The sequence below is a fragment of the Scophthalmus maximus genome, chromosome 5, assembly GCF_022379125.1.
Source record: "Scophthalmus maximus strain ysfricsl-2021 chromosome 5, ASM2237912v1, whole genome shotgun sequence".
Classification (NCBI taxonomy): domain Eukaryota; kingdom Metazoa; phylum Chordata; class Actinopteri; order Pleuronectiformes; family Scophthalmidae; genus Scophthalmus; species Scophthalmus maximus.
The window spans coordinates 21025778-21049558 of NC_061519.1; the positions used below are offsets into that span (position 1 = coordinate 21025778).

The 23781-nt window shown below is 42.6% G+C and overlaps 1 protein-coding gene across 8 annotated transcripts; it reads left to right on the plus strand.

Annotated features, from left to right (window-relative positions):
* Positions 1–509: 509 nt before the first annotated feature.
* On the plus strand, positions 510–23683 carry lpin2 (lipin 2). Of its 8 annotated transcripts, XM_035635594.2 has the most exons (21): positions 5442–5674; positions 5764–5896; positions 8383–8583; positions 11280–11375; positions 12621–12988; positions 13071–13178; positions 13296–13422; positions 13520–13847; positions 13928–14027; positions 14216–14403; positions 14593–14686; positions 14773–14842; positions 14944–15036; positions 15166–15251; positions 15546–15693; positions 16101–16249; positions 17334–17420; positions 17917–18069; positions 18816–18930; positions 19656–19759; positions 20700–23683. In XM_035635594.2, the coding sequence occupies exons 2-21, from the start codon at positions 5774–5776 to the stop codon at positions 20842–20844; spliced, it is 2883 nt and encodes a 960-aa protein (XP_035491487.1). In that variant the 5' UTR covers positions 5442–5674; positions 5764–5773; the 3' UTR covers positions 20845–23683. The 8 variants fall into 8 exon arrangements, with proteins under 8 accessions (XP_035491489.1, XP_035491488.1, XP_035491485.1 ...); XM_035635596.2 differs by lacking the exons at positions 5442–5674; positions 5764–5896 and adding an exon at positions 510–758; XM_035635595.2 differs by lacking the exons at positions 5442–5674; positions 5764–5896; positions 20700–23683 and adding exons at positions 3549–4195; positions 20078–20684.
* Positions 23684–23781: the final 98 nt, after the last annotated feature.

Consider the following 23781-nt stretch of genomic DNA (forward strand, 5'->3'; position numbering starts at 1 on the left):
TCACACTAAGAAATAACAATAATAATAATAATTCTTTTATTTATTTAGCACCTTTCAGAGGTTAGCTTCACAAAGTGCTTTCACAAAAAACATACAAATCACAGACAATTAAAATCAGCATTCCAACAACAATAAAACGGTTTTCAAGTGACATTTCTGTATATATATATATAAAATATATATATATATATATATATTTATATATAAAGTGGGGTCACAGTAAAGAGTCGTGAAGTGTCAGAGTTAATCCCCCTTTTTCATACAGGAAATGCACACCTCTAAGATGACATCCCCCTTTTTCATACAGGTATGCACTCCTCTAAGATGACATCCCCCTTTTTCATACAGGTATGCACTCCTCTAAGATGACATCCCCCTTTTTCATACAGGTATGCACTCCTAAGATTGACTGTTAAACTCCTAAAAAAAAAAAAAGGGGCAGTGGATGTTGCCCAACTTCCCCTTTCATTATGTGAGAGAAGAAGGATTCGCGGCTGAACCCTCATTTAACCCGGTCACCAGCGCGCCGCCGCGGTGCGGCTCCCCCCGTCCCATCAACCCTCCTCCCGCCGCCGCCGCCGCAGCAGCAGCTCGCAGCACCCAGCAGCACCAGTCCGCCACGGTGGTCCAGGCTCGGACACGTCAAGAGAAAGGCTTCCGAGGACGACTCGCGCACGGGGCGGCGACATGGGGACCCACTGAGCGGCGGCAACCACCGCGTCCCTTCACCGGCAGCAGCCCGCCGGCGTCACCGAGAGGTACGAGCCGCTGCCCGTTGTTCCGCCGCAGCCGCCTCGTGTGTTGCCACATTTTTATATCTCTCTCCCCCTTTGATCGCACCGCCCGGCTAACGTTAGCTAGCGTGCAAACGAAGCTAACGTCTTTTTTTAAGCTGCGATGGATTTGATTCAACTCGAGGCGCGATATTGAAACGAAGTCGTCGCATGAAGAAACACACGAGCCACGTCGTCATTGTACCAACCGGCGACTCGGCGCGTGAGCCGCGGCTTCTCGCCGTTGGACGGCGTCGCCGCGTCGCTGTTAACGGTAACTCGAACCCCGACGACAGCGTAGCAGCGGCGTCGGCGGCGGCGGCTAGCTGAGGGGTCAACCGACCGGCTAGCGGAGCTGCGACTCCATTCATCTAGAGACGTCTATATGTATTGTTCCATGACGAGGCACGCGGCATTTTAACACGTTCTTTTCATTCTCGGTTTCATGCTTGTGTGTTTCCGCGACGTTCCTTTCATGTGACGTGGGAGTCGGTGTGTGTGTGTGTGTGTGTGTGTGTGTGTGCGCGCGCGCGCTGCTGCTGCTGGGGACCGTGACAGCGTCAGTCTCTGGGATTAGCATCATCAGCCATCGACAGCTAAAGCTAACGTCCCATCTGAGTGTGATGTTCGAAGGGTAGAGAGAGAGCTCGTGCCGTAAACAAACCACCTGCCCCTGGCTGGTGTCGTTTGACAAACACGGCTAGTAAAAACATCACTGGTACCTAAGTAGATTAGGATCAAATACGTTTGGGCATTTTATGTAAATGTGTGATATGATAACGACCCTCACGCTGGTCCTGTTACTTAATCAGGCACACTCAGGTCAGGTCATCGTTTGACCTGTTGTTGTTGGAAACCTTACACAACTCCACATGGAGCCATGTTATGACACGTCCTCGACTCGAGCAGTGCGTTCCAAACGTATGGTATTAAAACTGTATTGATATAGAGGCCTTTCTCGTCATATAGACCGCTCAAAGTGCTTGACAGGAAAGTCACATTCACCCATTCACACACATTCGTTCAAGCGCTGCTATTTACCGCGCACTTTCTGTCACATCCATACACATCCATACTCTGTCGGAAGAGCCGCCAGAGGCAAGTTAGGTGTCAAGTGTCTTGCCCGAGGACACGACGGCATGTGGCCTGAGGGAAGCGGGGATCGAACCGCCAACCTTTCGGGTTGGACGAACGACTCTATCTGCTGAGCCACAGCCGCCCGTTTACAAGCTGCCAGTTTATTGGCTTGTCCAACTTCGAGGGCGCACTCAACAAGCCTTTGCAACAAAGCCTGTCGTAAAAAGTCCACTTCTTGTCGAAACTGTTTTTTGAGAGGTTTTCAATGGAATTGAAGGTCATTCCAGGGGCTGTAATTTGCAGAGGCGTTTACAATGTACTGGGTAGCGCAGACAAGGGGCGGCTGGCAGTTATTTACTTGATTGTGCATTCTGTCTAAAATGTGTGGAAAACTGGGAGGAGAAAAAATATTATTTGATCAATTGTCCAAAACTCATATATTCTCAGTCTGCTGTAAATGACAAAGACATTTTTTCCTGTCATTTTATAAACTAGAACCAGTGGCATTTTTTGCTTAAAAATGACTAAAATGATTAATAGATTAACAAAAAAATTTGTCAGTCCAATCAAATAATTGTCACATCTTTAATGCCGACTAAATATTAGAAACTTCCAGTATAGCACAATAGAATAGCCTCCCAACAAACTACAGCCCACCAAGCTAGAAAGATTCAACGTTATTATCTTCATGATATTTGAATTTATTGCAGGGCTAGGTGTGCCTGCTAACATGGCAGCAGTTTATACTGCTCAGTTTGAAAGCTAACTGACGCGGTCTTGGTTTTGACTTGGTTTCACAGAGCGGATTAAATCTGAGCGAAGAAGATTTCCGTTTACAAACATGAAAAGCACATTTCCAGACTTCCCCTTTTCTACGCTAACTGAAGTAAATAAATGGATTTTTTTGTTTTACCATTTAATACATTTAATACATTTTTATAAAATCCTACATGGCCAGATAAGTTAACCCTTTTTGCATTTTTTGTATCAGCAAGTTCACAGTAGCAAGGATTTTTTGAATGGTTGAATTGATTAACACATTCCTTTGAAAAGTAGTGTATACAATGAAAGGCAACTACTCACCCTTTGTCTGAGCTGTGTGTTATAATGATTTTGTCTTGCACATATAAGTAGGCTCATTTTGGTGCAGTTTGGTGTAACCTAATACCTGAAAGAGTGTAACATGAGTCTTGCGAGGTCTGGTTAGCCAGCTCAGCCACAGGACGCAACTCTTTGTCACCACAATACTCCCATGTATGGTCTTGTATTTTTTTAATGGTACATGTACAGTATGTAGTTATTAGTAAAAGCAAGGACTTCAATTGGTTCAAGCTTGATGTATTCAGTTATTGCTCAGTGTCTCATTACAAGTCGTGTAATTTTTTTAATCATCATAACAAGTATTTGTTGAAGAAGCTGACAAGAGTCATGAGTAGACGAAGACCAGAAACTAACACAGTGGGATGATGAACCAACAGCCTTCATCGCAGTGGGCCTCTGGTTTTCTTTGGTGGTGTTTACAGTAGACTGAGCAGGGAGAGTGTGGGAGAGTAGAGGTAAGGCCTTTTTTGGTGGAATCTCATGCATTATGTTTTCTCAGAAATTCACCTAGGAGATAAACCAGACGACAGGATGCGGAAAGTCAGACCACAGAGAATATCCTGATTTCAGAAACACGTTTCAATTCATCATTGTTTGGATGAGTTCAAATGAGTGTACCCGCTCTGTCTGTATTGGGTGCAGATGTGATTAAATTAGCACTTTGACAAATTTTTGTAAGCTGAATTGTTATTTAAAGTAGGAGTAGCCCTGAAGAGATTATTCCTTTTGATTTACAGGACTTTTTACTGTACTTTCACCTGTTTATCTTTTGGATCACATGGTCAGGATGTCAAAAAGTTCAAGGGTAAAGTGCAACAAACAACCAACTTGTGCAGATCCAATGCATTGAACGCCCCATTGTTTGACTCCTGCCGCCTCTCCTTTATTAGTCATGCACAATAACAAGCAAATGCAGCAACAATTGTACCAAACACGTGACTGACTGTACTCGTCATAAGTGCAGAATACTGCTTGGTCTTTTTCCCCGAGCTCGTACTCTTATCAGGTAAAAACACCGCAAAGCGTTCCCTTATCAGCCACACACCACCACCTTAAAGAGGCCATCCCATTGGCTGTTTTTTTTATCTTGTCAGATGACTACATGGACATAAATGCATATCCTGCATAGAACAGTCAGGAAAAAGGATGACAAAGTTTATGTTGCACGCCAGTTGCGCAATTTCCACTGGCGTGAGATAAAGTATCGGTATTTACCCCTGGGAGGGATACTCCAACGTGATAAGGTGGGCTGTATTTGCGATTGGATTCAGGATGCCAGGTCAGACATTACTATCATAATCTGAGGGAGGAAAACATTGATCACAGTGGAGTATGGTTGAGTAAGATCTGTGGCCTGTACTACGAAGCGAGGTCAACATGCCCAGGATATGTTTTCGTTATCTGGTTTGACTTAACCTAACATTGACCATCCTGGATTACCTGTACTACGAAGCTGAACATCAACTGTCTCGTCAACCCTGGGTTTTCCTATCCTTTCTTCATGTTGAAGAGGCAGATTCGGTAATTACATGCAACATCGTCTTGACCATAAATAATGTTTTTCAAAATTTAAAGTCCTCCTAAAAATACAGAGAAAATAAGCAACGGAATTTATCAAGTTTACTATTTAATTAATATTTTTGCCCTTTTGTCTGACAAGGATCAAACTATTATGAAGATGAAGAGAAACTGAAGTTATGTCAGACTGTTTCTGCTGCTGAAGTAATATTAATTAGTTTATTAGTGTAATTAGAGATGTAACGTTATGAAAATTTAACATCATGGTTATAGTGACCAAAATTATTACGGTAATCAGTATTATCACAGTATTCTTTTAAAATATGATGAAAATGTTCAAAAAGATACATTAACCTTTTAGAAGGATGACTCATCGTTCTTTTCCTTTTTTCCTGAAAAAGAAGAAAAACGGTAGAGACCTACTGCGACTGCATTGCAAACACAAAAATCTTCTGCAGAGATATGCCCATGTTTGATTCTGCTTTGCAACATAACCACCATGAAATAATCAACTCTCTCTCTAGCGTGCAGGAGGGGAAACTGAAAGTGTGTGTTCTGTGCTGAACCTCGACAACATATGGCTCTCATGACTGATTGAGTCTCTCTGCTAAATAAATAGAACGGCTGCCTTTTTGCCTTTTTTCTGTTTTCCAATTTTTTTTGTTGCGCTGGATAAAATTTTTTATGGCAACGATTCACCTCGTCATTTATTGGCCTGGTTCTAGGCTTAAAACTCTTAATATTCACTTCCGGAACAGGAGCCGCTCTAAACGAGGGCGGTCACTGTTGAGCTCAATATCTGCTGCACTTGATTATTCGTCACTTCACGCTATTCTTTTGTCCCAGTCAGGATCCTGTAGAATGATGACTCTGGTTTTCCAGTGATCTGATTGTTCAGTAGTTGGACTGGTGACTGGCTTTGATCTCTTGCCTTGAAGGTAACCTGCTCTGGAGTAGAGCTGGCACATTCAACCGATTAATCGAGTAGTAATCGGCTACTAAATTAATTGCCACTATTTTGACAAAAAAAAAAAATCAAAATTCTCTGATTTCAGCCATTGTATGACGTTTTATGGACCAATCAACTAAGCGAATAATTGAGAAATGATCAACAGATTAATCAATAATTACAATACTCATTAGTTGCAGCCCTATTCTGGAGCTGGTTAGTAGTTCAGCCTAAGTCACCATGGTGATTTACCCAGGTAAGAAGAGAACCAGCTTCGTAGGACAGAAAACTCAGAGTTACACCTGAAGTCACATCGATAAACGCAAATCCTGCTTGGTAGTACAGGCCTCTGCTGATGGAGAGGCCGAGGTCCTGGGGGGGCTGGGAGCTCTCTGGAAGCAATACAGAGGACAGCACAGACAACTCAGACAGCGGTGACCAGTATGAGACCTTGTCTCGGACGTTGTCCTGGTCCCTGGTGAGTCACAACGGTGGAATCTCAGTCAGTCACTGCTTCAGATGGAGGGCCCATTCCACTACACTGTGAGGTTGCAAGGCTTATTGGGTCAATATTGTAGCCAAGCTTGGGTGGCTTGACGTCTGACCACAGTGAATCAGAAGGACAATGTCAGTGTGTGGGCTCCATTCAGGAAAGTTTTTCAGGGTTAACTTAATTAAGACGGTGGGACACTGACATACACTGGAAATTGACTGGATTAAGAACCCTCCATCGCCTGTCTAATCTCCAAATCACCTCTTAAGCGTAATACCAACCTGTTTAATTGTAGTTTTTGGGTCTGGTATTATAGCTCCTAGTGTTTACGTATACTTCTGAGAATACACAACTTGCTATGCAATGTGTTATTTGCTCAAGTACATACGTGATATTTTCACTTTACACAAATTAAATACACAAACAATAGAAACCTAGATAATGAGATGAATAATTTTGCTGCTAGGAGGTTTTTTTATGTTTGTTCTTACCAAAAATATTTACTCCCAATAAAAAGCATTGATGGATCTAGCAGCACCTTTGTAGGGCTACATATGTTAGTTAAAGGAAAATCTTTTTTGCCATCTTAACCCTTGTTGGAGACAACAAACATGTTAGTGGTTGATTTTGTCTGTGACAGATACAATTTTTTCCAGGTATTCCATGTGATCCACTTACCTGATTGTTAATCCAAACAGCTCCAGTAGTTAAGATTGTTAATCTTTAATTGTTTTAGTATTTTGTTTTCATGCCTTTTTGCACTCAATGATTTTGTGTTCTCGGTTGTCACGCACATCAGCTGCTTCCACATTAAAAAGCGTAGCAAGTTTGTTTTCTTTTCCTGTCCTGAAACCGTCTCTCACTACATGCCCGAAGGAGTTTTGCAAACTCACCAGCATATTCAAATGTAATAGCAGGCTTTTGTTATTTTTTCAGTTTCACTTGCCACAGTATGCATGGTCTGCAAAGACAGCATTCTTTACTGATTTTAAACTTGGCAGTGAACTTGAAAGTTTTAGCATTTTTCGAGCTGTAACAACTCTTGGGGCAATAGGGGCTACGTGCCTCTAAAGAGTTACGAGTTACAATGGTAACGGTTATCTCCATTGTGCTGTGGGTTAAAGCATATTGCAGTGGGTTCGTCTGGGTTTGGTTTTGTACTTTTGTGATTTTCATCAGTAGACTCACCATACTGTTGGCCTGATTCTTGAGGAGATGGTACAGTATAAGAGGTTAATGGTGTTCGAGTCTGTTGTGGAGACAGGCATAATATGCATGTTTACAGTTTTCTGGTACGTGTTAACAAAGCATGCCAGATGACGAAAGATATTGCTGTGAACTGTGATTTGCCGTGTCGTCGAAATAGAAGACAGTGCATAATATGAAACGAAAGATGTCACACAATATATACCGCCATTTCGCGCTAGACGTAGGTGTTTTTCTCGGTCCTCCCTGTGTACCAATATGGGGGTTCAGAAATAATTGAGAACTTGCTGTTGTTGACAGAAGACCTCACATCAAATCATCTAAATCCCTCCCTACACCCTTCTAAACAGTTGGTTTACATTAACCAAGTTTGGATTTCCACTAGATTCACCTGTCAGTACGTGCTTAAAACCTTACTGCCCTCGTGGCTGGACAGAAGGTCAGTGTGAGATGGGAATTATATTTCAGGTTGCATAAAGCTGGCATAAAGTCGGCAAGGGAATGTGTTTATGAACCCCACTAAATTAGACCCTGAACCGAGCAAACCTGACTCTTGTTTGCTGAGTTAATGTTATACACACTCTGTGTCACAGTGCACAGATGACTGCAAACAATCTAGTACGAGGTCACAGGAGTTTGCAAATATTATTTAGCCTGTTTATGAAATGTAGTCCCATAAACTACTTGTGTCAAGTGACAAAAAGTGCTTTTTTCTAATTTTGTTCAAGCCCATGTATTTATAGCCACAGAACTTGACTTATAGTATCAGGTTGTGAATGTAAACAGAAACTCTGCTGCTTTCTAGGCAGCAGGGCAGTGGAAACGATCTGTGAGCTTGTCTCTTGTCATTGTGTCAGCTCCCCCCCCCCCCCCCCCCCCCCCCCCTTTCTCTGATGTTGCTCATGTGGGACAGCGGCCAGGGACAGAGTAACAGTGGCAGGCTGGCAGGTCAGGAGATAACAGACACCACAGGGCAGGCAAACAGGCAGCGAGGGAGCTGGGAGATGAAAGCGAAAGGCAAATGATACAGCCCAACTGTCAGGAAGAAGATACTTAAAGAAAACAGAACAATTGATGGACTCCGAGAGAGAGCTAGGGAGAGAACAGGCCAAGGGATTTGTGAAGTGAAATCAAGGAAAACTCCTAGATTCCATGACTTGCCAATGGCCAATTCTGTCTTCTCCTCTGGAGGCTTGCTGAACAATACACCATCATCCTGTCGTTCCCTTTAACTCTGCTAATATTTTTACTTTTCACCCCACCAGGCGGACACCATGAACTACGTGGGCCAGCTGGCGGGTCAGGTGCTTGTGACCGTCAAGGAACTGTATAAGGGCATTAATCAGGCCACATTATCGGGCTGCATTGATGTTGTGGTTGTCCGCCAGAGGGATGGCACATACCAGTGCTCACCGTTTCATGTGCGCTTCGGCAAGCTGGGCGTGCTACGTTCCAAAGAGAAAGTGGTAAGTGAAAATGTCATTTTTTTTAATGAACAATTTGACTATTTTGCCAAACAGGTTTAAATAGTGAATGGAATTACACTGTCAAGCTCCATAACGAGGAGCTTCTGGACATCTGAGTGAGAACCAGGTTTTTCGTTGAAGAAGTAGGACCTATTCTTCCCGTTATCTACTTTTAATGAATATTTTGGATTAATATACAGTGTAATCTGTCTTGAGGACAACTCAAACATTCATACAAAATTAGGGGCTGTTGCATAAAATTGTGTCCAAACTAAGTCTGGTTACTTTTGGGTTTCAAAAAAGGCGACCAGACAACTGAATGTACAATTTATATGTGAGGCATTGCACTTCAATGAGCTGCCCACACGGGTTTTCACCGATTTTGATGAAATCCCCTTTCAGTTCGGTGAGGGTGTGTCCAAAATGTGCGTGATTTACATCTCCCTAAATAAAGTCACATTAGCCATTCCTGTCAATAAAAAGTGAATGTGGATAATAGATTAAACAGTGTTAGTGTGGCTGCAGTTGATAATCTGGTAGGGTAATACTGTACTGAAAAGGGTGTTTGCACTCCCATTGTGCTGGCTGGTTTGTTGATACTGGTTACACGTATGGGTGTGTAAGTCAATATGAAAGTGTAATTACGATTGGAGAGGTTTCGTTTCAGTTTCATTTTCTTACCAATTGATAAAAAGAAAAAAACAAGTAACCTGTGGCAGATAACATTTAAATGTAAAAGATATCCGGCTTGTGTGCCTCACTTGACATTAGCTGCCCTATTAACTAGTCAGGTTAAACCATTTTTATATAATGGGGCTTTAGCTGCATCAGTCTGCGGTTCTGTTTGCAGCTGGGATGTTCTGAGCCTGGTTGTAGCTGTTACTACATTCTTGCCTGGAGATGAGATCCAGTTCATCATCACTGAGGAACAATGGTGCTATCTTTAGCCCTCGCCTCTCACTCGAGAAAACAGGATTTTGATGGCACCTTTTCTGTGGCCTAATTGATGGGTAAGGAGGGCAAGTAAAGCCTTTTCAGTAGTGGTGCATTCATTAGTAGATGTCGAGCTAAATGTCATGGTTTAAAAAAAGTAAGATCTACTTGTGGGATTGTAATGGTGGAAAACTGCACTGGCATTAGTTAACATTTAACACAGCCTGAGTGAGATTGAGGTTACTTGAATATATAACGATTCAGAATTTCCCTTGTTGTTCAGTTGGTAATTAGTAACAGCTAAAATTGGAGATTATAATTTAATGCGGTTTTCCCGCGACATCTGTACATGAATGGCAAACTTGTCCACCACTTCTAATCTTAGAACAGTGAACACTCTGACTTGCAGAAGGCTTATTCCCTCGCCCACCAGTGTGGATGATGATGATGATGATTTGCTGGGGAACAACACCTACCCAGAATGCTAATGGGATTAGAGGGGAGGAATGAATGAGTGGTTTCTATGGCAACAGCCCCACAACTTGAATGTGTGGGCGGGGGAGGAAGGATGAAGATGGCCTCAACAAGGGCTGTTATGTATGTATCCTTGAGGGCTGCCTCTGAACTTGTTTTATTTGTTTTTTAGAAGTTACTGGACCAAGCAAATTCTGTGATATTTGTTCCTGACATGTTTGGAACTGGAGTTGGAACTAGACTGTTAGTCTCTAGCCAAATAATAATTATACTTTGGCTGAGCACGGCGTGTCTGTCCCCATTCTGCAGTCACTTCGCTTGGCAACCAGAAATGTTTTAAAAGCACTGTTTTCTTATGATAACGCTTGGGATTGTAATTGAACTCATCTTTTCATAAATAGTTTTTCTTTTCTGAAGTCAGATTGTGCTGTCGGAGAGAAATAGCCTGATACTGTTTTAATTTCGAACATTAGCAGGCATCCATTGCCTTAAGTAAAATCCAGTAATCCCGCATGGTGTTGGCAAATCCAGAATTCAACCTCTCCAGTGGAGGCAGGTTTGTCACCGTCTGTGAAACGTTGAAGAGGACCCTCATTTATTCTTACTCATTATTAATTGGGCATTGAAAGTCCCAGCCATCAGTCACCACACATAAATTCCCCTCAGCAACCCTGAGGGGTTGAAATTAAATCTTAAGGAGCTGAGAAACCTCACCAGGAGTTTCTTCATTGGCAAAAGGGGCAAAAAACGATTCAACTTATGTTTGCGGCCATTGGTTGTAAATTAATATTGATGATTTGGTTTCAGGTTGTCAGACTAGCCAGAGCACTTGAGAGTCTAAGTCTGTCTCCTATGTAGTCTCTGCCAGACGTGACCTGGTTTTTGCTTTTGTGGTGTCAAGTTTCTGAATGGCCTCGGGTCGCATGTGGGTTTGCCTGACAAACATGAATAACCCCGTTCTATTGATAGGCTCCACAAAAAGGAAAGCCCAGAGGGAGCCATACACTTTTTAGGTCTTGTAAATCGTTGGGAAAAAGATGTGGCTGTAATGCGACACAGTTCTTCTGTGACCTCACGAAAAGTATAATAAACAAGATTTGTTTTTCAACCTATTAAAAAGATGAAATCAGACCACATGCTGGTGATTGTCAAGTAAACACCATTATCAGTGTCTTTCTTTTACTTTCTTTTTTTCCTATAAAAATTACTTCACCATGACCATTTGATTGTCCGTTGTTGTCATGTGAGCGCAGCGGTGTCATCTTGTACTTTGTGCTGAACTGTTTCAGATTGACATTGAAGTGAATGGAGAGCCCGTAGTCCTGCACATGAAGCTCGGTGACAATGGAGAGGCCTTCTTTGTCCAGGAATCCGAGCAGCAGAATGTAAGCATCTCATTTACTACGCAGTGGAATGAAGCCCGGCATTTTAAAAAACAAAAATACACATATACAGTAACAATACTTTCAATAGCATAATTCTTTTTGTACACTTCGAAACATTGTAGTTAATAATAATAATACAACTTTATTTATATAGCACTCTTCTAAACAAGCTTACAAAGTGCTTTACAACATACATAGGAATAAAACTGCACAGAACAAAAGAAAAAGGCTCTCGTCCAAAAAATGTTTTTTAAGTAATGATTTAGAAACAGTGCTGGTAAAGTCTGATCTCACCAGGTTAGAAAATCCAGAGCCTCTGGGCCTTGATGGCAAAAGCCTGGTGAACCCTTGGTTACCAGCCTTGAGTTAAGAACTACTAGCAAAGGGTTTGTTAAAAGCTCTCCAGTTACAGCTTGGAGCATAGAGAGTTAGTAGCTCCGTAATATATCCGGGGGCTGGACCACAGCGAGTTATTAAAATAATCTTAAATTAAACCCTTTAATTTAACTAATGTTAAGGGAGATATTGAATTATTATCATACATCAACAAAAACATATTTCCAGTTCCTTTTTTATAATGAGATTGTTATGAAGTATACTATCCAGTCAATATAATCCTTGTCTGATTATATTTATTAATCAGAGAGATTCAAAGATAATGCAATGAAGAAAATTGCAATAACTTTTATTTACCAAACATTTTTGGCAGTTTTCTTCATGCCTTTGCCCCGACAACAACTTTAATGACTAAAGCAGACTCGAACAACAAGTGTAGGTCATTGTTTGTGTAACATTTGTGTGAGGAAATAGTTACTCCACTTTTGTGCCTAACCTATTGCTCAAGTTCCCGAGCTCTTATTGTGACAGCTCAGCTCTGACAGGCACCCTGTGCTACAGGACCCGAGTCACTGGTCTCACTATTCTGACAGGAGGTTTTTTTGAAATGGTATTTGAGGTCTCACGAGGTTCATTAGCGTAGTTCTATTAATAGGAATCTTTGTCTGTTCAGGTGTTTCACCAAGGAGATATTGATTGTTATTGATTGGTTTAAACTTTTAAAGGTTGTCTCGGACTCATCAGACACTGTAATCACCGCATTAGTTGGGTCAACCGTGGTGCATCACCTCTGTGGCTTAAAGTATTGGCTTATCCTCTTCTTTGACTCTAGGGATGAGTAGAAGTGATTTGGTTTGCCCTCGTTTGAAACACATCCTAAGCCTCCTGCATTCTCTCTTGATCCTTCAGCAGATTGTCCCTGCCCACCTGGCCACCTCCCCAATCCCCACCGAGAGTCACCTGTTCTGGATGTCAGAGGTGGAGCACAGGGCAGCAATAGATCTGGAGGATGACCACGCTGACCCGGAGTACCCCCATGAGCCTCCTGCTCCCTGCACCATGTCAACAAAAAAGAAAAAGAGACGGAGGAGAAAGCACAAGGGTGACCCCCGAAGAGAGGAGCTGACCCCACCCATGTCAGTCACTACCGGCAACGCTGCTGTTTCTGCTAACGCACCCGCTGCTACGACTGCTGCTATATCTTGTACTGGGCAAAATGAAGAGATCTTCGAGATAGAGATGAGCTCTGACGAGGAGGCGGCAGCACATGTCTCTAGGTAAGTTCAGTGATTGTTACTCTTGCCGAGATGTGTTTAGAGACGGGTTAAATATTATTGATCTTTGTAACCTTTGATTTAGGTCGCCGTCAGTGACCACAATGCGTGACATTGACCCCAAATTACCAGCAGCGAGACACAACGTCGATGGTTATGCAATGTCTGATGGGGACTGGCCGGCAGATAAAAGGTACTTATCGACATGAACTCACAGAAATCGATCAACAACTTTTCCCGCGAGTGGAAAATTCAGATTTCTATCGATCTGTGTTATTGATTGATTGCATTCGTTATTATGTCCCTCCAGTCATGGTTTGTCTCAGGCCTTTTCCCCAAAGAGTGACTCAGAACTGTTGGTCAGGCCTTCAGAGAGTTTGCTCAGAGCCGAGTCCCACATGCAGTGGACCTGGGGAGAGTTTCCAGAAACAACCAGGGTAAGCTGCACTTCTCAAAACTCCTTAAAAATTTTGTTTTGTTTTTAAGTGTACTCAACTTAAAAGTAACTTTTTTTCCCTAATATCCAACCTCAAGATCACCAAGAAAGAGAAACCAGAACCATTGAAAACAGTGGTCATCACCCCATTAGAGAGCACCCACTTCCGCGTCATCCTCAGCTCCGAGGCCATGGAGAACGAAATAGATACCGAAAAGGAACACGTTGCCTCCTCCTCAGTGTGTACTATTGTCAAGCCCGAGCCACGCACTCCTATCACCACGGAAACACCACTGAATCCTCTCGCATCTGTCTCCACCATAACCTCCGAGAGTCCCGTGACCCCCACTGAGCCCCTGGATATCCTGCCCCCAAATGTGGCAACCTCCACCCCAACCAACAGCGATTCACCCTCGAGGAAGAAAGGTGAGTCTTCACTTTCTTATTCTGCTTTTTTTTTTTAAAGATTATGAAACATGAGGAATAATTGAGTTTTTTGGATGCAGGGGTCCCAAAGAGGAGTCAGCATCAGGGTCCTGAGGATATTTACCTAGATGACCTGAATGTACTTGAGCCCGATGTTGCTGCAAGATATTTTCCTAAGAGGTTAGTATATGAAATGAGTCCCCAATGAATCTTATAGCCTGACCTTTTTAATTCAACTTCTGCTAGAAGGGGGGTCTATTCTGCAACTGAATGTGCATCGAAAAAATAGTCGTCCTCTAATGAAAAAGCAACGCTTAACACCTTAAAGACGGGTATCACAATGTGTTGCACTCCTTTTGTTGTTCCAGTGAGTCTGAGGCAGCCACAAAGCACTGGATGGACTCTGAGATGCGCTCTGGCTCACAGTCCCCTCAGTCGGTGGGCAGCGCTGCAGCTGACAGTGGGACCGAGTGTCTTTCTGACTCAGCCAGCGACCTCCCTGACGTCACCCTTTCTCTGTGTGGAGGCCTCACAGAAAATGCTGAAATATCCAAAGGTATCCAAAAAAATATATTCACTCTTTGTGGGAGTGTTTCTGAGAATCCCTCAGCGACTATTATCTGCTGGAAAAAAAAGTGTCCTGACCTTTATATGCGGCTTTAAGTAAGATCTCATGGCTCACCACCACTGACCTTTTCATCTGCTATCCTTAATTAATGTCCCTCTCCCCTCTGTGTGTTTGCAGAGAGGTTCATGGAGCATATCATCACCTATCTTGAGTTTGCAGAAAATCCAGCAATTATAGATAACCCCAACTTGGTGGTAAAAATAGGAAATAGGTAAGTGAGCATTTCATTAATTTCACTTGCATATGCAGTGTAAGTACATGGTCAATATTTGTCTCTTAACTATCGCCTCTTATCAGATATTATAACTGGACATTAGCTGCACCCTTGATTCTAAGTCTACAAGCATTTCAGAAGAATTTACCAAAGGTAATTGAGACTTTCTATTTTTGCGATGTACAGTTCGTACCTGTAGATCATTTAAAACTGGCAACTGGCTCATGTGCTTTTCTTCTTTTTTTTAATTCAAGGCTACAGAGGAGGCCTGGGTGAAGGAGAAAATGCCAAAGAAGTCAGGCCGCTGGTGGTTCTGGCGAAAGAGGGCGGATAGTACAATCAAGCAGGTATGAACAGAAGGACCGAAAAATGAACCTGCACTGCAAAAATTTGTTTTATTCTCTAGTTAAACTCACATCCATATGTGCAGTATTGTGTTAATTTTCTTGGGATTTCTTCTGTTAAATTTTTTACAGTCAGAAACCAAGCTTGAGACCAAGGAGGAGTCTCATTTGGAAGAGGGGGAAGGGCCCTCCATATCCCAGGAGAAGTTGGCCTTACTGTAAGTGACACTAAAGAATTATTGATGCTTGTCAAGTCAAGTGAGGCTGATGTGAATCATGTGATTGTAAAATAAGAATATATATATATTTTTTTTTAAGTTCATAAAACTTGTGCTCTATCACAACACGACACATCACCTTGTGAGAGAATGAAGTCCACAGGCCTCTATACCGAAACAATCATATGTTTTGTGTACAGTAGTTTTACACTGGTGTTTCAAATAGCAGATTGGTTTCGATTTATCATTCAGAATTAATAGTTAACCTGAACTGTTGTTGTTGTTTCTGTTCAGACCTCCAGCAGGAGACTCCTCCAGCGATGAGGAGGCCAAGGAAGTAAGCGCTGCATCCTGCCAAGAGAGACTGCAGCCAATCGATGGCCAGCACCACCCCAGCCCACACACTTACAGGAAGTCACTACGCCTCTCCTCTGATCAGATAGTAAGTGCATTCTCTCACACAAGGTTTAACTTCCTCAAAACTCATGTATCCAGTTACTAGTTTCATTAAATTCTATATTTTTCAAAGTTTTCAGATCATTTGACAAATTCATTGTGAGATACACATTTTATTTTGATTCTCAAAATGTATAATTGATTATATTACACAGTGGATTTCAAAGTACTCAATGAGATTTGCACATGAAAGGGTTTATTTGGTAGTTTAGGGCTCCCTCTGCTGGCTAGCTGTGAATTGAATGTGTTTGCTCCACTTTGACTCTGTAGGGGGCTCTCAAGACCTGCACATGTTCATTGTACCATTGAATAGCAATTCATACCAGAGCTCAATGCAATGTCGAATATAAACTTTGATCCCAGATGCATTCACGGCTTTCCTTGTGTTACTAGGCCAGTCTGAAACTGAAGGAGGGACCCAATGATGTGACGTTCAGCATCACCACTCAGTACCAGGGCACATGCCGCTGCGAGGGCACCATCTACCTGTGGAACTGGGACGACAAAGTCATCATCTCTGACATCGACGGCACCATCACCAAGTATGTAACCGCAAGTCATTCACAAAGGTCGTACACACACTGTTGTTACAGAGATCACACATGCTGAACAAAAACTGGCAGCCTTTTGTTGAATTTAGAAAGTCAATTTCATTTATGTAGCACATTTAATAACAACAGGAGTTGAGCCGAAGTGGTTTGCAATCAAGGCAAAGGAGGAAAAGGAATTAGGAGTGTAATAATAGAAAGAAAAGGTACAGAAAAAATAGACAGAAGATACGTTAAAAAGACATTAAAAAAATAGCATTATAAATTGGATTTGCAGTAATGGTGTTTCACTCATGTCTTACCATCAGTTGTTTATAATATGAGCTACTTGTGTATGCTCATGACATATTCTTAATTCCAAGGGGGCTGTTACACATTTTGTAAAAATATAGTGGATAGTTCATTTTAAATCAAATCAAGCAGAAGTACCTGTGTAGCATATGACGCATACCAGTCTTACCTCCTAATCTCTAAGTGTCTATATTCCAAGAAAGGAAGTAATTCACGCATTAGCAAGCCTCTGCTGAAGTGCAATGTTATTTTCAGACATCTCACATAGCAAATATGAATTAAGTGCATAATGCAGCTCTGTTTATTTAAAGCTTCTTCATTAGCTTGAAGCCACCTCTGTCTCATTTGACACAAAACGTTCACAGGTGGTCAACATCAAACAGGTTTTATCTGACTGCAGCTTATTATCTCTGTGACCCTTTAGGCCAACCTGTGACATGTGGCTCTTTTTTTCTGAGCAACAGGGTGAAGAGCACCGGGGCTGTAATGAGCCCATTTACATTTCTGTCTGTAAGCACACGCCGTCACAAGCTGAGGTTGAGACGGTACCTCCCCTATGGGCCAGTCATTCTCATTAGTGGAGAACAGCTCACAATGTTCTCCGTTTATGATGCTTTGTGTGACATCTTTTGGGCAGACCTGTCTACTTTATTTTCTCTCACGGCAACGCCTTCCCTGTCTCTTCCTGAACATCTGCCATGTATGTTTTGTCTGTGATTTGGCAGATGGAGATGTCCCTCATGTCTTCATGTCATTAATAATCGTACGCGATCGTGTACTGTTTTAGGTCGGACGTGTTCGGACAGATCCTGCCCCAACTGGGGAAGGACTGGACCCACCAAGGCATTGCCAAGCTCTACCACTCAGTAGCTGAGTAAGTGCACAACAACAACAACAGCAGTGATTAATCACAGAGGATGGAGGAGTGACTGGTCAGTGATTAGCACTGTCTGGATTTGATTTCCAATCATCTCTGTGGAGTCGGTGTTTCCTCCCAGTGTTTGTGTGGGGTGCGTTGAGCTGGATGACTCAGTACGTTAAACTATTATCAAACAAACAAAAAAAAAAACCACACACGCACACACCATGAAACTCACATACCTGTTTGACTACTTTTCTCAAACACTTATTTATTTGCTGCATTTGCCTCCTGCAGAGAGTTGAACATTTAGTACACACAGGAGGAAAGGATGTAGTGAGTATTTCCTCAGCAAAATTACCATGGAGTTGGTTTGAGTCCTGCTCATTATGAAAGCGTCCAGTGTTGCTGATCTAATTAAAGTGCTATTCTCAATGGTCGCTAATGATGGTCATGATATTTAAGTGGATTTGGATCAAGCGTTAATGAGCACCACTCTGCCCTCTGGCAGGAACGGCTACAAGTTCTTATACTGCTCGGCTCGGGCTATCGGCATGGCAGACATGACAAGAGGCTACCTGCAGTGGGTCAACGACGGAGGCACCATTTTGCCCGGAGGACCTCTCATGCTGTCTCCCAGCAGCCTCTTCTCTGCCTTCCACCGGTATGTACATCATCAATGACTTGTCAGTGTCTGTGTTTTTTCTGTAATTTCCTGGTTTGAACAGTTTCTTCACAAACGGGAAGCCTTGGAGGAAAGCCTCCAAGGCGTCGCCTTTTGATGTTTGATCGACATGTCCATTAATTAGCTAGTTAGGCAAGATGCTGATGTCTGTGTAGCATTAAGCTATGGATAAAAAAATTGTCTAGATTTCTTACCTTAAAAATCGAAGGAGCTCCATCCAAATGACGCTGAAAACGTTTTTTGTATTCACTGTGTAGGTAAGCTTGGAATCAATGTAAAAAAAGATTGGTCTTGGTAAACAAGATTTACCAAGTTACTAATCCTTGTATCTTATGGAGCTCTGCAGAAGATGTCCAGAGGAAGACGAGTGTGGGAAAGAATTAGTTTGCTTTCCACATATACAAATGTTGAAAGCAAGCTAATAAAACAACCATTACACTACTCATAGAGAGCTGAAGCTTTTAATGGAAATAAATGTCGGCAGCTTCTTGGCAACACCAAAAATGATTGTGCCCTACTCGTCCCCTCACGCTCAAATATGCACAGAACACACACACAAACTATAAAATACAGGCCTTGTCATGCCATAAAGAGCAAAATGTAATCTACACTCAAAAAAAGAGGTTTGAGAGAAATTAATCATGTATTTGGCCAAGTTAACTCTTCACCCGTTGTAAGGACATGCAGCGTGTGTCACTCCTAATCCAACTGTCTGTTTCCTTTAGGGAGGTTATCGAGAAGAAGCCAGAGATCTTCAAGATTGAATGCCTTACAGACATCAAGAACCTGTTCCAGCATAACAAGCAGCCGTTCTACGCCGCCTTTGGGAATCGAGCTAATGTGAGTTAATGGATGTTTGAAGATGTCAGACGTCAGGACATTAAAGCGCTCGCTTGTACTTGTCAGCGTGAGCCGTGTTTTCCAGGAGCCTGGGTTGTCTTGATGTATCGTTAGATCAACATGACATGTTGGCTATCAATTAGCAGACATGAACGCCTGAAATCAAGTTTGGGCTGAACCTGAGCTGAGGTCACCGGCGGAGTTCGGTCCCGTGTGACTGTCTGTGGAAGGGACCTCAAGCCAGGCACAGTGTCTCATCTTCAGCTGCGTAAACGCAAACACCCAGATGAAGCAGCGGGCCAGCCGTCGAATCTGTCCGTCTCTGACACTTGCCAAAACATATAAAACAAAAAAACACTCACACAAACACACTCACACACACACAGTCCTCCTCTTTCCTACAAAAACACTCAGTCCAGAAACGTTGCCATTACGCACATTAGGTGTAACTGTTATTAATGCACTTATGTCAGTTTGAACCCATGTATATTATGTATGCAAGCTCCTGCATACAGATCCTGCTCCTGCTTCAATGTGCTAATTTAAAAATTTTCATTTATTGAGTTATCATTATTTCTTTTTTAAACGTTTTTAAATTATGTAAATTATAGGTTTATACGACATAGTATCAGGGCCAGATGAAGGAGAGAAAAAAAATGTTAGATTTCAAGAATAAAATCGTTATATTGTGAGATTGAACCAGTAAACATTGTGTCTCCACACAGGACGCGTTTGCCTACAAGGAGGTGGGAGTTCCTGTGTGTAGGATCTTCACTGTCAACCCCAAGGGAGAGTTGATCCAGGAGCAGACCAAGAGCAACAAGTCTTCGTAAGTACATTGACATACCGTCTCCTCCAGTCTGTCCTACTGTTTGGATTCACAACAGTTAAGGGTAAGACCTTGTATATGTGTGCACCCATTAGTACCGCACAATGATGATTCCTATTTGATAACATAGTGGGATATTTTGAGAAGGGAGAAAACATTTGCCCAAAGCTGCTCTGATCAATATCTTTAGTGCTGAGTTGCAATGAGGAACCAACAGAATTCATCATGCCACTCTGCAGTTCTACACAGCTTTGTGTCTGAGCATGTTTCAGCTGGTTCACTCCCACAGCTGTTAACAGCCTCTTGTTTTCCCTGCAGCAGCAGCAGCAGCAGCAGCTGTTTCTCGGATTAAAAGACTGTACACTACCTGTCCGGCACTAAACAACAGACAGACACAAAAGCTGCTATCAGACACGCACTGAAGTCCGGACATTTCCCTGAACTTTTCCTGTCAGCCCTCGATTAAAAGTTCTGGAAATGTCCCGACTGAGCCCATGTGAGAATACAGCAGGAAAATCTCAGGAAGATTCACGAGCGAGTGGGTGCCCCACCCAGCCTGAATGTTTTCGGAAATCTTCCTGCTGTTAGGAACGTGTCTGACTTGGACAATCTCCTGCTGTGTTCGTTCTTGAACGGCAAATCTCCCAAAAGGTGTCCAAACTCGATTTTCCGGACATTTTCAATAGTTGATGTTTAAAATTAAAAAAAGCTAGAGTAAGCGGCTTGCTGGTGAACACAGTGAAGCTTTTAGCAGCTGAGGAGTTGGGGGAGATGTGGACTAAGCTAATAGGAGAGCCAGTATTGGAGTGAATTTAATGCTAACGTTGTTCACCGTTTTCTGGACGTGTTTGCTAATACATTTTGAAATATAAATTAAACTACGCTTCATAATTCATGTTCTCTCTCGGGTCGTTCATCCTGTTCTCTGTGATCTCCGCAGCTACAGCAGGCTCAGTGAGCTGGTGGAGCACGTGTTCCCTCTGCTGAGCAAAGAGCAGAACGAGGCCTTTGTTCTGCCAGAGTTCAGCTCTTTCTGTTACTGGAGACAGCCCATACCGGACATCGACCTGGACCAGCTGCTCTGATCCAGCACATGTGGATACCCAGGTATACACGCGACTAGACTGTGCACTTAAACGCATCTCCAGGAAAAAAACATGTGGACTGGACCCCCCTCCAACTTCCCTCCATAGTTTTCAGACGCAACAAAACAATGAGTGTGACACAGGAAACAGGGTTTGACCAGAAACACAAAAAAAGCTGTTGAACCATAATCACCCATTAGTTATGAGTAGAAGAACTGCAAATCCTGTTTAATAAAAATAAAATCTCATCCCTGGGAGACAAGAGTCTAACCACGTTACTAAATTATTATCGTTATTACTTCCTCATGCCTGTGAAGGCAGCATAATCCAACGAGCACTCTTTAGTCCCCATCTCTATGAGGAGTCCAAGCTGTTCGGAAGGAAACGTTTTCCGAACTCCCTAAGAAGTAATATTAATTATTAAAAGCAGAAAAAGATGTTTAAATTAACACAGGACTCTGTTCATGTGCTGGTAATATTTCAGCTGTGGCTGCTGCCCAGACGCACGTATCCATCCCTTTATTTTTAGTTTTATAAAAATAAAAGTGATAGTGGCTGGCAAGTCTGCAGTATCCAGGAACCTACTATAGAACACTCAGGAGAGCTAACGCTGGTGTTCAGTTCTCTTGCCTCACACTCTGGACTCTGGTCAGACTTCAGTCATCAGCCCCGGTGACGCCGTCGGACTCAAACCGATTCCAGACGACCACTTTTTCCCCGGAGACGTTACGACCATCTTCGTCATGTTGGGTTTGTACTCGGGACTTTTGCCAACAAGTATGTGAAGAAGTGCTGTTTAAAAAAGAAAAGAAACAAACAACAAACTAAATGAAGCAGCTTCATGATATATTGTCTTACTGTCATTTTATTGTTTATTCTGTTCAACAAGCTCTGGCCAATCAAGTATGTTTGTTTCTCATTATTTATGATAATTGATATGTTTAAGTTATTGATTTCTATCATGATGCCTTTTTTCTTTCTTTTTTTTGCATGTCTGAAAACAAGACATCACAAATGCAACGTGGAAATACTTCAAACTTTGTATTGTGTACGATTGGTCACAGGTTGACATGCACTTAACAGCTACGCCCTGTGCGAACTTATGACCTGTACTCCTCATTTCAACATGTATAATGGTCTCACACATTCCTGAGCAAACCTCAGAATCTGCAGCTATAGTATTAAAATATGTGAGTAGACGTAACTCTGAGTCGGAGCGATGGAAATGAGGAGATCTACAAAGAAGGATGAATGAAGGATTTTCCGTGTGCGGTGTGTTGCCTGTAGGATGGCTACGGGATGATGCGTGCGTGTGCGTGTGTGTGTGCGTGTGCGCCCCCGCGTGTACCTAGTCACTGGGTGAGCGGCTGCTGTCGGGGTGACGGTATCCTGCACCCTCCGCTTATGTTCCCTCAGTGGCTCTACCGACGCACTTTGTCTAAAGCTGCATCCAGAGACGCAGACTTCCAACTCAGCACACGTCTCACCCACATCCGCTTCCCAGACCAGAGTTATGCAACTTATCACAGGATGAAGGAGTTGTAGTTTTACCTCGTAGTTGTTGTGAGTGACCTTCGGAAACACCACGGACAAATCAGCTATTCTGATATATAATATATCTGAAATGTGTCAATGTGAGTAACCCATGAAGGGCGGTGAGTGTTGGGGGGGGGGGGGGGGGGGGGGGGGGGGGGGGTTGTGATGCAGAACAGACATGAGAGTAGTATCACAGCCACCCCTGTGTGTGTGTGTGTGTGTGTGTGTGTGTGTGTGTGTGTGTGTGTGTGTGTGTGTGTGTGTGTGTGTGTGTGTGTGTGTGTGTGTGTGTGTGTGTGTGTGTGTGTGTGTGTGTGTGTGTGTGTGTGTGTGTGTGTGTGTGTGTGTGTGTGTGTCGAACAGTGAAAAAGACTGATTCTGTGCCTCCAGTGACCAAGGGAAGAGCCATCGGGTCGTGTTTGGAGATAAACAGGAAATACTTGACCGTGCACAGGAAGCTCTTTGAAGCGATCCGCCGTCGTCGTGTTGCGTTTGTTGTAGGAAAACAATTGTGATTGGCAGATGTGCCGACCTGGATCATACCTCCTGCACAAAGTGTATAACTCGGATGATGATTTGTGCTAAAGAGCATTGAAAATAGGAAAAAGGAGCAGGAGCAAGACATGACGGGGGGGAATCTAAAAGCACAATAGACTCTGTGGAGATTGTCCTCTAGGTATTGGTCATCATCATTTGGCCGAAGTGTTTTCACTCTGTATCGCTGATGTTTGTTTGTGATAAATTAAGATGCACGTTTTTTATGCTTTTGATTCGTTTTTGCTTGTTTGTTCTCTTAAGAAGTTTGGTGAAGTCGGATGAATCTATCTTATAATTAACTAAATGAATTCCATTCTTTCTATGAAAGTGAAGCATCTTGTGTGGAAGAATCACACTTCACCCTCTTTGATCCTGAGACACGTGGTGTAAAATATTGTTTTCACCGCTCGACTGCTGTGGGGAAAAACGTTCCAGTTCATATACTCATTTATCACATTCTTCTGTCTCTGATGCCTTTTTTTCTTGATTGTTTTGTTTTATTATTCCTTTTTAAGATAAACGATGATCTTTTGCGGGACAGTTTGCTTCGTTCTGTTTGGAGGTGATGCTCATTCTTTTTAATGTCTGACCGACAGAGATACCGTAAGTGTATGCTGTGTTTGATTTGTATTGAGACGTGGTTGCAAATATGTTTAAAAAAAGAGAATCCATTGTTAAGAAGAAGAAGAAATTCAGGCCTAAATGAAGCTAACGGAGTGTGGCTTGTGGTCATATTTGTATTAAATAAAGTTTCTAAGTGAATGACGGTTTGTGTCAACAAGTTTCTTGGGTCTAAAAGTTCAAACGTTACCACAGGCTAGTGAATAACTTCTACCCTCATACTTATTTTTTAAGTGACGATAC

Bases quoted from the DNA above. Each gene is read 5' to 3' on its own strand.
- lpin2 (XM_035635591.2), top strand. From the start codon at position 4,064: ATGCATATCCTGCATAGAACAGTCAGGAAAAAGGATGACAAAGTTTAT. The intron at 15,037-15,165 runs GTATGAACAGAA...AATTTTTTACAG, and splicing joins CGGATAGTACAATCAAGCAG to TCAGAAACCAAGCTTGAGAC. The intron at 18,931-19,655 runs GTGAGTTAATGG...GTCTCCACACAG, and splicing joins CCTTTGGGAATCGAGCTAAT to GACGCGTTTGCCTACAAGGA.